This window comes from Bufo gargarizans, chromosome 6 (genome assembly GCF_014858855.1).
Source record: "Bufo gargarizans isolate SCDJY-AF-19 chromosome 6, ASM1485885v1, whole genome shotgun sequence".
NCBI classification, from domain to species: Eukaryota; Metazoa; Chordata; class Amphibia; order Anura; family Bufonidae; genus Bufo; species Bufo gargarizans.
In genome coordinates this window covers 387,606,681-387,619,744 of record NC_058085.1, presented here as the reverse complement: position 1 = coordinate 387,619,744, position 13,064 = coordinate 387,606,681, and the positions used below count along the sequence as shown (strand labels likewise).

At 44.5% G+C, this 13,064-nt stretch overlaps 1 protein-coding gene across 1 annotated transcript in view; it reads left to right on the top strand.

Moving 5' to 3' along the window:
- The first annotated feature begins 5,111 nt into the window (after positions 1 to 5,111).
- The window catches only part of MMS19 (MMS19 homolog, cytosolic iron-sulfur assembly component), a 46,180-nt gene continuing 38,227 nt past the window's right edge, over positions 5,112 to 13,064 (top strand). Inside the window, exon 1 of the mRNA XM_044298216.1 lies at positions 5,112 to 5,247. Within this exon, the coding sequence (XP_044154151.1) occupies positions 5,160 to 5,247 (88 nt within the window). The 5' untranslated portion in view covers positions 5,112 to 5,159. The remainder of the gene's footprint in view (positions 5,248 to 13,064) is intronic.

Below are 13,064 nucleotides of genomic sequence, written 5' to 3'. Positions count from 1 at the left end.
GTTAATTAGTACATGAGATGCCGTAAATCAAGGTGATGGGAGCGGAGAAAAAACAGCACCACCCTGGGAGGAAGGAGCACACGGTTATAACAAATGGAGAGATGTAATATACGTAATATCTAACATGGGAATAAAAAATCTTGGGTACAGTGCCCAGCCCATGCAACTAGTGGATGGAGAAATAGAACCATGCAATATCAGGTAAAGCGCGTCAACTCATGCACCCCCACTGAAAGTAGATGCAAACATATAAGGATGAAGATGTATATCATAAGGGGCAAGGTGCCGGTGGACAAAAACTGACCACACAATCAGCGGGGGGCAATGAGAGACCAGAGCTTACCTGAATAAACCGTGTGCAAAGAGACCCAGGGTGGCGCTACCCAGGGTGACGAAGGCACGCCGAAACGCGCGTTGGGGTAGCGCCACCCTGGGTCTCTTTGCACACGGTTTATTCAGGTAAGCTCTGGTCTCCCATTGCCCCCCGCTGATTGTGTGGTCAGTTTTTGTCCACCGGCACCTTGCCCCTTATGATATACATCTTCATCCTTATATGTTTGCATCTACTTTCAGTGGGGGTGCATGAGTTGACGCGCTTTACCTGATATTGCATGGTTCTATTTCTCCATCCACTAGTTGCATGGGCTGGGCACTGTACCCAAGATTTTTTATTCCCATGTTAGATATTACGTATATTACATCTCTCCATTTGTTATAACCGTGTGCTCCTTCCTCCCAGGGTGGTGCTGTTTTTTCTCCGCTCCCATCACCTTGCTTTACGGCATCTCATGTACTAATTTACTTTTTTCTTATTTGTTATTTTTAACTTATTGTAATAAAATTTATATATTTTTGGTAATATGAGCTCTCTTTTCATTTGTTTCTGCTATTTCACTCGGGAGCTTTTACCGAGTTACACTTTAGGTGTATCCCCTGTGGCTATTCAGGGTGGGCACTGTCTCTTACCCGCCTTGGGGATACCCTGGGTCATTTTTGTTTGTCTGCTGTTATAGGGGGCGCTCCAGATTACACAACCAGACTGCTGTTATAGGGGGCGCTCCAGACTACACATCCAGACTACTGTTATAGGGGGCGCTCCAGATTACACATCCAGACTGCTGTTATAGGGGGCGCTCCAGACTACACATCCAGACTGCTGTTATAGGGGGAGCTCCAGACTACACAACCAGACTGCTGTTATAGGGGGCGCTCCAGACTACACATCCCGACTGTTGTTATAGAGGGCGCTCCAGACTACACATCCAGACTGCTGTTATAGGGGGAGCTCCAGACTACACAACCAGACTGCTGTTATAGGGGGCGCTCCAGACTACACATCCAGACTGCTGTTATAGGGCGCGCTCCAGATTACACATCCAGACTGCTGTTATAGGGGGCGCTCCAGACTACACAACATTGACAAAAATCAATACAAAACAAGGTTTACTAGCTATCCAATTAATGCAATATTATACATTCCGGACAGTACTTGAAAACACTTTAAATATTAAGCACAGTAACTAGCCCGGGACACCTGGAGACTGACAGCTCGAGCAGCCAGAGGGACATTACATCATTATTCTTTCCATTCTCTGTAATTGTCCGGCACAGCTATAAAATACAGGATGAGTTTATAGTGCAAATGTAGCTCAGCGGGTTATTTTATGAATGTATTATTCATGGCAACCTTTAGAGTAAATGTGCTGTTGTACAAAATCAGATAATGCATATGAAAATGTGCCTGAGACCAATGAATCTACCTACCACAAGCTGGCTTACTGGTATAAATAGGGCATATGGATGTAGCAGAGTTGAATGTGTCCTTCGAATGTTGAGGGCTTAGCATCCTTCCCAGCAAACATCTCTTATTATATTGCACCTGTTAGTCTACTTTTACATTCGCGATTTGGCTTTCCGTTTGTGAGATCCGTTCAGGGCTCTCACAAGCGGTTCACAACGGATCAATTTTGCCCTAATGCATTCTGAATGGAAAAGGATCCATTCCGCTTTGGAGACGGACACCAAAACGCTGCTTGCAGCGTTTTGGTGTCAGTCTGATGAAACAGATCCAAACGGATCCGTTCTGGCACACAATGTAAGTCAATGGGGACGGATCCGTTTTCACTGACATAATCTGGCACAATAGAAAACGGATCCGCCCTCCATTGACTTTCAATGGTGTTCAAGACTGATCCGTCTTGGCTATGTTAAAGATAATACAAACGGATCCGTTCTGAACAGATTCAGACGGTTGTATTATCTGAACGGATCCGTCCATGACGGATCCGCACAAAACAGGAGTGTGAAAGTAGCCTTAGTTGACCTATGGCCAGTTTTCTTGATTTTTTTTTTAATCTATCAAAGAGGGTTTTATGGATTAAAATTTTTAAATGGGTTGTATAGGTTAGAAACCCCATTCTATCAAATGTGCTGCTAGGGCAATCCTTTCATTCTGGGGACCTGTCACATGTGTACATTAGGCCCCTTTCACACGAGCGAGTTCCATGCATTGGACTTGCAGCGTGTGTCAGCGAGAGAGCACCCGCCCTGACCTTCCAGCACTGCCAGAGTCGCATAGCATTATATTGATTTATGATGCTATGTAACCTTTACAGTTCTGGAATGTATTGTATAACACTGACGGCATTATGTTAGTGTTATACAATGCATTCCAGAACTGTAAGGGTTACATAGCATCTACACTGACAGCATTATGTCAGTGTTATATAATGCATTTTAGAACTGTAAGGGTTTTATAGCATCACAGTCTACCAACCATGTAATGCTTTATTTCTCCTTTGGAGGCGCTGCAGGGTAATAAAAAAAACTTGCTGTTGGGTCCCTCCACATATTACAGGGCTCCCCGCAGATTGGCTAATTGTGGGGGCAACAGTGGGTGTCCAAACTGGACAACCTTTCTACAATCTACAGACGGCCACAGAGTTAAAGGGTAACTCAAAAGACTTGCATTCACAAACTAAAAGCCTTTAAGGGGTTTTCTGGTCCTTTAATATTGATGGCGTATCCTCAGGATAGGCCATCAATATCTGATCATCAGGAGTCCGATACCCGACATCCTCATGATCAGCTATTCAGCTCCGATGTGGGAACAACACAGCTCTGTCCATTGTGTAGTGGACGGAGCCGGTTACTGAAGAGCCGCTCCCATTCACTTCAGTGGGAGCAATGTTGCAGTAACCGTCCACAATGGAAATGGACAGAGCTGTGTCTGCATCGGGGCCCACACACCAAAGGTTGATAAACCCTGGGCAGGTAACCTGCAGCTAGTTTCCAAGGCTGTATGTGTAGTGCATGGATGTGCCGGGTCCGGATGCTCTTTGTAGTCGCTCTTTGCTCTGGCTAAAAAAAAAAAAAGGAGTGTTCTAGATAGAGGACTCCCTTATATTAAAATACCACCCAAGAGTAAAAAAAAAAAACACAAAAATGAAAACAGCGCAATTCTCCGCCAAACCAGCGCAGATGTTCTCGTAAATGTACACTCTACTTATTACTACTGATATATCATGACCTAGAAGAATGAGAACCTTCACAGACACACTTGCCGTCTCTTCCCGAACAACCAGGAGGGCTCCAGGATGAGATTCATTGCTCCCCGTTCATTGCTCCAGTTGCTTAGCTAGATTCACTTCAGGCTTGCAGCTCAGGGGGCAGGTCCTTTCTCAGTGTGTCCTTTCTGCTGCAGCTCTCCCCGTAACTTTCACACCTTCTAACAGATTATACGGCTGGTGGCAGGCGAAGGATGCAACTGCAGGTCTACCTCGGTGACACGGACAGAAATATAGGGAAAGGAATAAACAGCAGGTGGCGCTATAAAGATACACGTTATTGAATAACTCAGTGGTGATACTACATTTTGAATTAAATCCAATTATAAAAGTATTCAGATCCAGGTGCTGGTTTGCAATATGTAAAATATTTTTCGTGAGACAAACACTTTAACATAGTAGTTTCATGTGTTGGCAAAAGAAAATCGTCTTCTACCCGCATGTTTTACTAAATGCTTACTGAACATTGCCTAATCTTACAAAATCTAGGTGAACTACACGAGGTGAGATGTTACTGCTGTTCACTCATTATATCTAAACTGTTATCAAACTGATAAGACTATGGCTTCAATGAGTGTTTATGAGGTCAGGAGATCAGAGATACGGCTTCACACGAGCTGTTAGCTGATGGGACCGCGAAGTGATACTCTGCAAACAGAATGATTTAAAAAAAAAATACGTTTCTCAAAAATGGAAGAGTATCTTTAATAAAGACCAAATGAAAAAATGATTTTAGCCCAAAATGAGTAGAATGCAATCTACATAGAGAACGGAGCCCCGCAAATGAAGGAGGGTGCACTGCGCATGCGCCCTCCATTTATTTTCTAAGGCTCGGCTATTTCCGTCTGCCCCATAGAAATTAATGCGAGCGGGGGCTGCGCATGCGCGGTACGCTCCCATTCACTTCTATGGGGAGCCAGCTTGGTGGTGGCCGGGCCGGAGTCCTCCAGCCACCACCTTGCGGGTCTCCGTGCAGGTCCCAGCGTTGTCCATGATGAGATAACCCCTTTAAAGAGCGACAGAGGGACATAGGTCAAAAAGAGGGACATTTGGGAGGCATGCGACTATATGACCCGAAGCTCCCGGTTACAATAAATTAGCAACCACAGCCCAAAAAAATAGGACTGATGTAAATAATGTAAGCTTTAGAACATCGCAGAAATAAAAAAATAAAAAAAATACACTTATGCCCTTACAAATAGAAATTTATAGCCAGTTGCAAATTCTGGTCATTAGAGGGTTAATAAACATACACTCAATAAAGTTTACCATTTTGAACTCTACGTCACGTGCTTCAGCAAAGCTTCTGAGGGGAGAAAAAAAAACTTTATTTATAAGAACTTTCGGCACAACTTTTGGAAATACGCCTGCGATTCTGTCTCCTGTCGTGCTCACGGGCGGCCATATTTTTGTAGCCTCCTCTTAGCACCCTTCCCCTTGAGGCCGGGTTTGCCTGAGCAGACAGAAAGCTGACGTTACAATTTTGTTCTCTAGTGAAAGCGCGTCCCGTCACGTGATACGCGGCGAAGCGTGCCGCTGGCGCAGGCGCAGTTTTGCTGCCGTCTTCTGGCCCCGGCCTCTGGCAGCGGTGTGATGGCTGAGGCGCAGGAGCCGCTGTGGGGGTTGGTGGAGGAGTTCGTGTCAGGACAGCAGGATAGCAGAGCGGCCGAGGTGGCAGCAGGTAGGGCTGGTAGTACATTGGGTGAGGTGGGAGACGTGACCAGGTCAGCGCTTGGGTGAAGACATGTGACTGCCTCGTTATTTACATGCGCCTCATGTAATGCATGTCCCCTGCAAGCCTGATGCTGTAGTCACACGTTTAAAGGAATTGTCCATATTTGAGCTCATGACACCGATTATTTGTGGGAAGAAAGTGGTTGTGAGTGAATAAAGTGCAGCCGTTATATACCTGATCCATTCTTCAACTTTCTCATATACCTGGTGCCAGTTCTTCACCATTTGCAAGATCTCTGCTTGCTGTCAGTGAATGAGAACGTTCTTGTTTAGAGCCAGAGGTTGAAAACCTGTAAGCATTGAATGCCTTTGACAGATGCAGGTTTGGTACAGTCTTAGGTCTCATGCACGTAGTCGTGCTGTCCGCAAAACACGGATACTTGCCGCGTCCGTTCTGCATTTTGCAAAACTGAACTGCCGGCCCCTCATAGAGCAGTCTTATCCTTGAACTTAATGCTGACAATAATAACAATCTGTTTGTTTTTTATACTTTAATTTTTTCTATTTTTAGTTCACTCATTTTTTTTTTTATACATGGGAGAATGTAAAAAAATGTTTTGTTTTTTCACTTTTTTTCCTTCAAAGCACAAATGAAACATTTTCTTTTTATTTAGGTTGCCTTGTTTTACAGCCATTTTCATATTGGAATATATTATTATTTTATATCGATATTTTTCTTTACACATTGTGCTGCCCATAGTAACCTACAAGGCTTTTGGGGACATATAACATGACATTTTGGTTTTATTTCAGATTTGTCCTGTAACTGGACCTAATATATTAGCCCATGCTACAAGACGGGGTACAGCCCCCGGAGCCTCACTGCGGAGCTGTTCTGGGTCTGCTAAGACACAGCATCTCCTGCAGTTACCTGGTGATCATGTGATCAGCAAGTTGGGAGCAGGAAGCGTCATGATAGCCTCAGAGAGGTTGGGGGGATTGAGGCCTTTTACCCTTAGGGTCCATTCACACGTCCGTTTTGGTGTTCCGCATCCGTTCCGATTAAAAACGGAACGTTATGCGGATCCATTCATTTTCAATGGAATCCGCAAATAATCGGACAGCACTCATGGTGCTCTCTGATTCCGTTCCGTGGGTTCCGTTATTCGGATCCTGGAAAAAAAAAAATACCCTGTCCTACTATTTGTCCGATTTTGCGTTCCGTCATCCCATTCTAGTCAATGGATCCGTCGAAAATCTGGAAGACATGCTAAAAGCATCCTCCTGTCATCCAGATTTTCGGATCCGCAAAAAACAGGAACGTTTATCTGGAAAGGTAAAAATACTGACGTGTGAATGGACCCTTAGGGTCAGTGGTGGTCTAAGCTCATGTCCGCGCACCAATGGCCAGCTTCCTTCATGCGTAATGCAAGATATACTTGGCCACTGCTCGTTGACAGACTTAACACCTAGCACCGTACATGTATGGCGCAAGGTCCGCAGGGCTCTGGGGAACGATCGGGGGGGGGGAGTCGCGGCACCATACCTGCTCGTTGACAGACTTAACACCTAGCACCGTACATGTATGGCGCAAGGTCCGCAGGGCTCTGGGGAACGATCGGGAGGGAGGGGGGGGGAGTCGCGGCACCATACCTTAAAGAGGACCTTTCATCTGGCAAAACATTGTGAACTAAGTGTCCTGATCTGTACAGCGGCATCGGGGATCTCACTGCACTTACTATTATCCCTGGGCGCCGCTCCGTTCTCCTGCTATGTCCTCCGGTATGTTCGGGGACTTGGTTATAGTAGGCGGAGTCTGTCCTTGTTCTCCTGGGCGTCTCCTTCTCCCAGGCTGTAGTGCTGGCCAATCGCAGCGCACAGCTCACAGCCTGGGAGTTTTTTTCTGTGTTCAAACTTCATTTGCAAGATGGCGCCTGTCGATTTATTCCGGTGAAATCTGCCTTCCAGAAGCCATTTGGTGCTCCTTTCCGTCTGACCCCTGTGGTACTTCCATATAGCAGTATACAAGCACATATGGGGTAATGCTGTAATCAGGAGAAAATGGGCAATAAATTAGGTTGTGCATTTTCTCCATTTCCCTCTTGTGAAAGTGAAAAAGTTTGGGCCTGAAGTCAATTTTTCTGGATTTGTTTTATTTATTTTTTTGAATTTTCACAGCCAATTTCAAAGTCCTCACTACACATCTTGAAATATTCTTTGAGGGGTGTAGTTTCCAGAATGGGGTAACTTTTGGGGGGTCTCCACTCTAGGGGTACTTCAGGGTGTCTTTATATGCGACATAGCTCCCAAAAACCAATCCTGCAAAATCTGTCCTCCAAAAGCCGTATGGCGTTACTTCGATTTTGAACCCTGCCATGTGCCTATACATCATTTTTTGAGCACATATGGGGTGTTTGGGGAGAAATGGGGAACAAAATGTAAATGTGGGGTGCATTTTGTCCTGTTTCCTCTTGTGAAAGTGAAAAATGTGGCTGTAAAGCAATATAAAAATTGTAAGGGTACTTTGACTTTCACATTTGCAGCAGGACGGATCCGACAGGCTGTTCACCCTGTCGTTTCCGCTATTTCGCTGTGCTGCTGGACCTCCGCTCCGTCGCCGTTGACTATAATGGGGACGGGGCGAAGCTCCGGCGCAGTTCGCGGTGAGAGGCCGCAGGACTAAAGTCGGACATGCAGGACTTTTAGTCCGGCGGCCTTTCGCCATGCACTGCCGTGCTGCGCCGGAGCTCCGCCCCGTCCCCATTATAGTCAATGTGGACGGAGCGAAGGCACGGCAAAATAGCGGAAGGACGGATCCGACAGGGTGAACAGCCTGTCGGATCCGTCCTGCCGCAAGTGTGAAAGTACCCTTATTTTTCATTTTCACAGCCAATCGTTTCCTAAATCTGTGAAACGCCTGAGGGGTGTAGTTTCCAGGATGGTGTCACTTTTTGGGGGTTTCCATTGTACGGCCACCTAAAGGTGTCTTTATATGCGACATAGCTCCCAATTACCATTCCAGCTAAATCTGCTCTCCAAAAGCCACATGGTGCTCCTTCCACTCTGAAGCATGCTGAGCTCCAATACATCACTTTTTTAGCACACATGGGGTGTAAACTGATTCAGGGTAATAGATTTTGTGTTTTGTTTGGCTGTTAACCCTTGATGTGTTGCAGACAAAATAGATTAAAATTTTAAATCTGCCATTTTCATTTAATTCTTGTGGGACACCTAAAGGGTTAACAAAGTTTGTCAAATCAGTTTTGAATAGCTTGAGGGGGGTAGTTTGTAAAATAGGGTGATTTTTTTTATGGGTGGTTTCTAATATGTAAGCCCCAGAAAGTGACTTTATAACTGAACTGGTTCTGAAAAAATTGGGGTTTGGAAATGTTGTTAAAAATTTTAAGCTTTGCTTTCTAAACTTCTAAGCCTTCTAACGCCCCCCAAAAAATAAAATGTTATTTTCAAAATGATCAAAACATGAAGTAGACATATGGGGAATGTAAAGTAATAACTATTTTGGAAGTATTACTATCTATTATGAAAGTAGAGAAATAGAAATTTGCTAATTTTTCTAAATTTTTGCAAAATTTTTTTTTTTATAAATACAAATGACATTTTTTTACTTAATTTTACCACACTCGTGAAGTACAATATGTGACTAGAAAACAATCTCATAATGGCCTGGATAAGTAAAAGCAATTTAAAGTTATCGCCACATAAAGTGACACTGGTCAGATTTGCTAAAAATGGCCTGGTCCTTACGGTGAAAAATGGCCTGATCCTGAAAGGGTTAAAACGGTATTTCAGTTGGTAAAAGTTATCCTCTTTCCACAGGATAGGGGATAACTATTAGATTGGTGGAGGTCCTACCGCTGGGACCCCCACGAATCAAGAGAACGGGGGCGCCGTATCTCTTGCAGCCTCCTGAAAAGACGGGAGCAGCCAGTCGCACATGCGCACAGCCACTCCATTCATTTCTATGGAAGTTCCAACGATAGCCTAGTACAGCACTCGCCCATTTCCGGAACTTCCATAGAAATTAATGGAGTGGTCGCCCGGGAGGGGGCTTTGGGGCACCCATTCTCGTTAGGATCCCCACCAATCTACTAGAGGTAACTTCCTCTGGAATACCCCTTTAACATCTTGTACGCCCTGTGTATTTCCGATCACCGCTGCGTGATCGGAACAGAGCATTCAGCAGGCACTCTGTGACAATGCCAAGGGGGGTGTCCTGTGACCCCCCCCCCCCCCCCCCCCGTATCGGCGATCGCTGCAAGCCACAGGTCAATTCAGACCTGCGGTTTGCAGCGCTTTTGGAAGTTTCTGATCCCCGTGGTCCATGACTGTGGAGATCAGAAACTTCAAAATGGCACATCTTTAAAAAAAAATCCGCCCGCCCCCTCTCATTTCCAGGGTGGCCGAGCGGTTTTAGCAGAGTGTTAGCACACATGTCAGCCGTTTAACCCCTTCCATGCCGCGGTCCATAGTGACTGCTGTATGGAAGGGGTTAACAGGGAGGGAGCTCCCTCCCTCTCCCATCAGGGGCTGCTGGGCTGTTTCATCCCCTGATTCTCGACTGGATCACAGAGGGAGGGGCCCCCTCCCTCCCCATCACCCGCAGCGGGTGATGGTTACCATGGCAACCGGACACCTTCACAGGCTTCCGGCTTGCCATGGTAAGGCTTAGTCTGATCAGACTAAGTGTAAAGTGAAAATACAGTACAGTACACTATATAGTGTACTATATTGTTTTATACAGACATCAGACCCACTGGATCTTCAAGAACCAAGTGGGTCTGGGTAAAAAAATAAAAATAAATGCACTACACATGTTTGATATCACCGCGTCCGTAATGACCTGATCTATGAAACGGTCATGTTACTTTCCCCGCACGAAGAACGCCATAAAAAAATAAAAACTATGATGAAATTGAAATTTTGCCCACCTTACTTCCCAAAAAAGGTAATAAAAATTATCAAAAAAGTCGTATGTTCGCCAAAATAGTACCAATCAAACCGCCATCTCATCCTGCAAAAAATGAGCCCCTACATAAGACAATCGCCCCCAAAAAAATATATATGGCTCTCAGACTGGAGACATTAAAACATGTTTTTTTTTTTTTTTTTTCAAAATATTATTTTGTAAAACTTAAATAATAAAAAAAAAGTATATATTAGGTATCGCCGCATCCGTAAAAACCTGCTCTATAAAAATAACACATGACCTAACCCCTCAGGTGAACACAGCAAAAAAAAAAAAACGGTGTCAAAAGCCATTTTTGTCACCTTACATCACAAAAAGTGTAATGGCAAGTGACCAAAATGTCATATGCACCCCAAGATAGTGCCGATCAAAACGGACTTTTCATTCCGCAATATATGAGCCCCTACATAAGACATTCGACCCCCCAAAAAAATATGGCTTTCAGAATTTGGAGAGACAAAAAAATATTTTTTTAAAAAAAATGCTTTATGTAAAACTGAAACAAACCCCCCCCCCCAAAAGTAGTCATATTTGGTATTGTCACGTCCGTAACAACCTGCTCTATAGAAATAGCACACAATCTAACTTGTCAGATCAACAATGTAAATAACAAAAAATAAAAACTGTCCCAATACAGCTATTTTTTTTTTGTTGCAAATTTTTAATTTTTATCCATTTTTCCAGTAACAAAGCAAGGGTTAACAGCCAAACAAAACTCAATATTTATTGCCCCGGTTCTGTAGTTTGCAGAAGAAATAAGTAGAAATTCCAAAAAAGGTATTCAAAACTGATTTTACAAACTTTGTTAACCCTTTAGGTGTTCCACAAGAGTTATTGGCAAATGGAGATTACATTTTAGAATTTTTTTTTTTTTTGTTACCTTGCCTCAAAAAAAGCGTAATATAGAGCAACCAAAAATCATATTTACCCTAAAATAGTATCAACAAAACTGCCACCTTATTCCGTAGTTTCCAAAATGGGGTCACTTTTTTTTTTTTTTTGGGAGTCTCTACTCTAGGAGGGCATCAGGGGGGCTTCAAATGGGATATGGTGTAAATAAACCAGTCCAGCAAAATCTGCCTTCCAAAAACCATATGGTGTTCCCTTCCTTCTGTGCCCTACCGTGTGCCCGTACAGTAGTTTACGACCACATATGGGGTGCATTTAAACTACAAATAAATAAATATTGAGTTTTGTTTGGCTGTTAACCCTTGCTTTGTTACTGGAAAAAATGGATAAAAATGGAAAATTTGCATAAAAATTTAAATTATGAAATTTTATCTCCATTTGCCATTAACTCTTGTGGAACACCTAAAGGGTTAACAAAGTTTGTAAAATCAGTTTTGAATACCTTGAGGGGTGTAGTTTCTAGAATGGAGTAATTTTGGGTGGTTTCTATTATGTAAGGCTCACAAAGTGACTTCAGACCTGAACAAAAAGTGGGTTTTTGAAAATTTCTGAAAAATTTCAAGATTGGCTTCTAAATTTCTAAGCGTTATAACGTCCCCAAAAAATAAAATGGCATTCCCAAAATGATCCAAACATGAAGTAGACATACGAGGAATGTAAGTTAATAACTCTTTTTGAAGGTATTACTATGTATTCTAGATGTATAGAAATTGAAACTTGGAAATTTGCTAATTTTTCAAAATTTTTGGTAATTTTTGTATTTTCATAAATAAAAATAATTTTTTTTTTACTCCATTTTACCAGTGTAAGGCTACTTTCACACTTGCGTTAGGAGCGGATCCGTCTGGTGTCTGCACAGACGGATCCGCTCCTATAATGCAAACGCTTGCATCCGTTCAGAACGGATCCGTTTGCATAACTGTTTATTTCAGATCTGATTTTTCACTTCGGAAAACTCAGATCCGACAGCATCTGCCAGGCAGCAGGGGGCAGACCCCCCCCCCTCCTGTATTTAACTTATTGGTGGCCAGTGCGGCCCCCCCTCCCTCCCCAGTATTAAATATGACCAGTGCGGCCTCCCCCTCCCTCCCTCCCCAGTATTAAATATGACCAGTGCGGCCCCCTCCCTCTATATTTATTGGTGGCCGGGCCAGTGCGGATTCCAAGTATTGTGAGCAGTGCGGCCTCCCCTCTCCCCCCCTAATTAAAATCACCACCCCCCCCCCCATCATTGGTGGCAGCGGAGAGTACCGATCAGAGTCCCAGTTTAAATCGCTGGGGCTCCGATCGGTTACCATGGCAACCAAGACGCTATTGCAGTCTTGGCTGCCATGGTTACTTGGCAATAAATACAAGCATTATACTTACCTGAAGAGCTGCGATGTCTGACCGGCCGGGAGCTCCTCCTACTGGTAAGTGAAAGGTCTGTGCGGCGCATTGCCTATAGCACAGACCTGTCACTTACCAGTAGGAGGAGCGCCCGGCCGGTCAGACATCGCAGCTCTTCAGGTAAGTATAATGCTTGTATTTATTGCCAAGTAACCATGGCAGCCAAGACTGCAATAGCGTCTTGGTTGCCATGGTAACCGATCGGAGCCCCAGCGATTTAAACTGGGACTCCGATCGGTACTCTCCGCTGCCACCAATGATGGGGGGGAGGGGGGGGTTTTAATTAGGGGGGGGAGAGGGGAGGCCGCACTGCTCACAATACTTGGAATCCGCACTGGCCCGGCCACCAATAAATATAGAGGGAGGGGGCCGCACTGGTAATATTTAATACTGGGGAGGGAGGGAGGGGGAGGCCGCACTGGTCATATTTAATACTGGGGAGGGAGGGAGGGAGGGAGGGGGAGGCCGCCGCACTGGTAATATTTAATACTGGGGAGGGAGGGGGAGGCCGCACTGGTCATATTTAATACTGGGGAGGG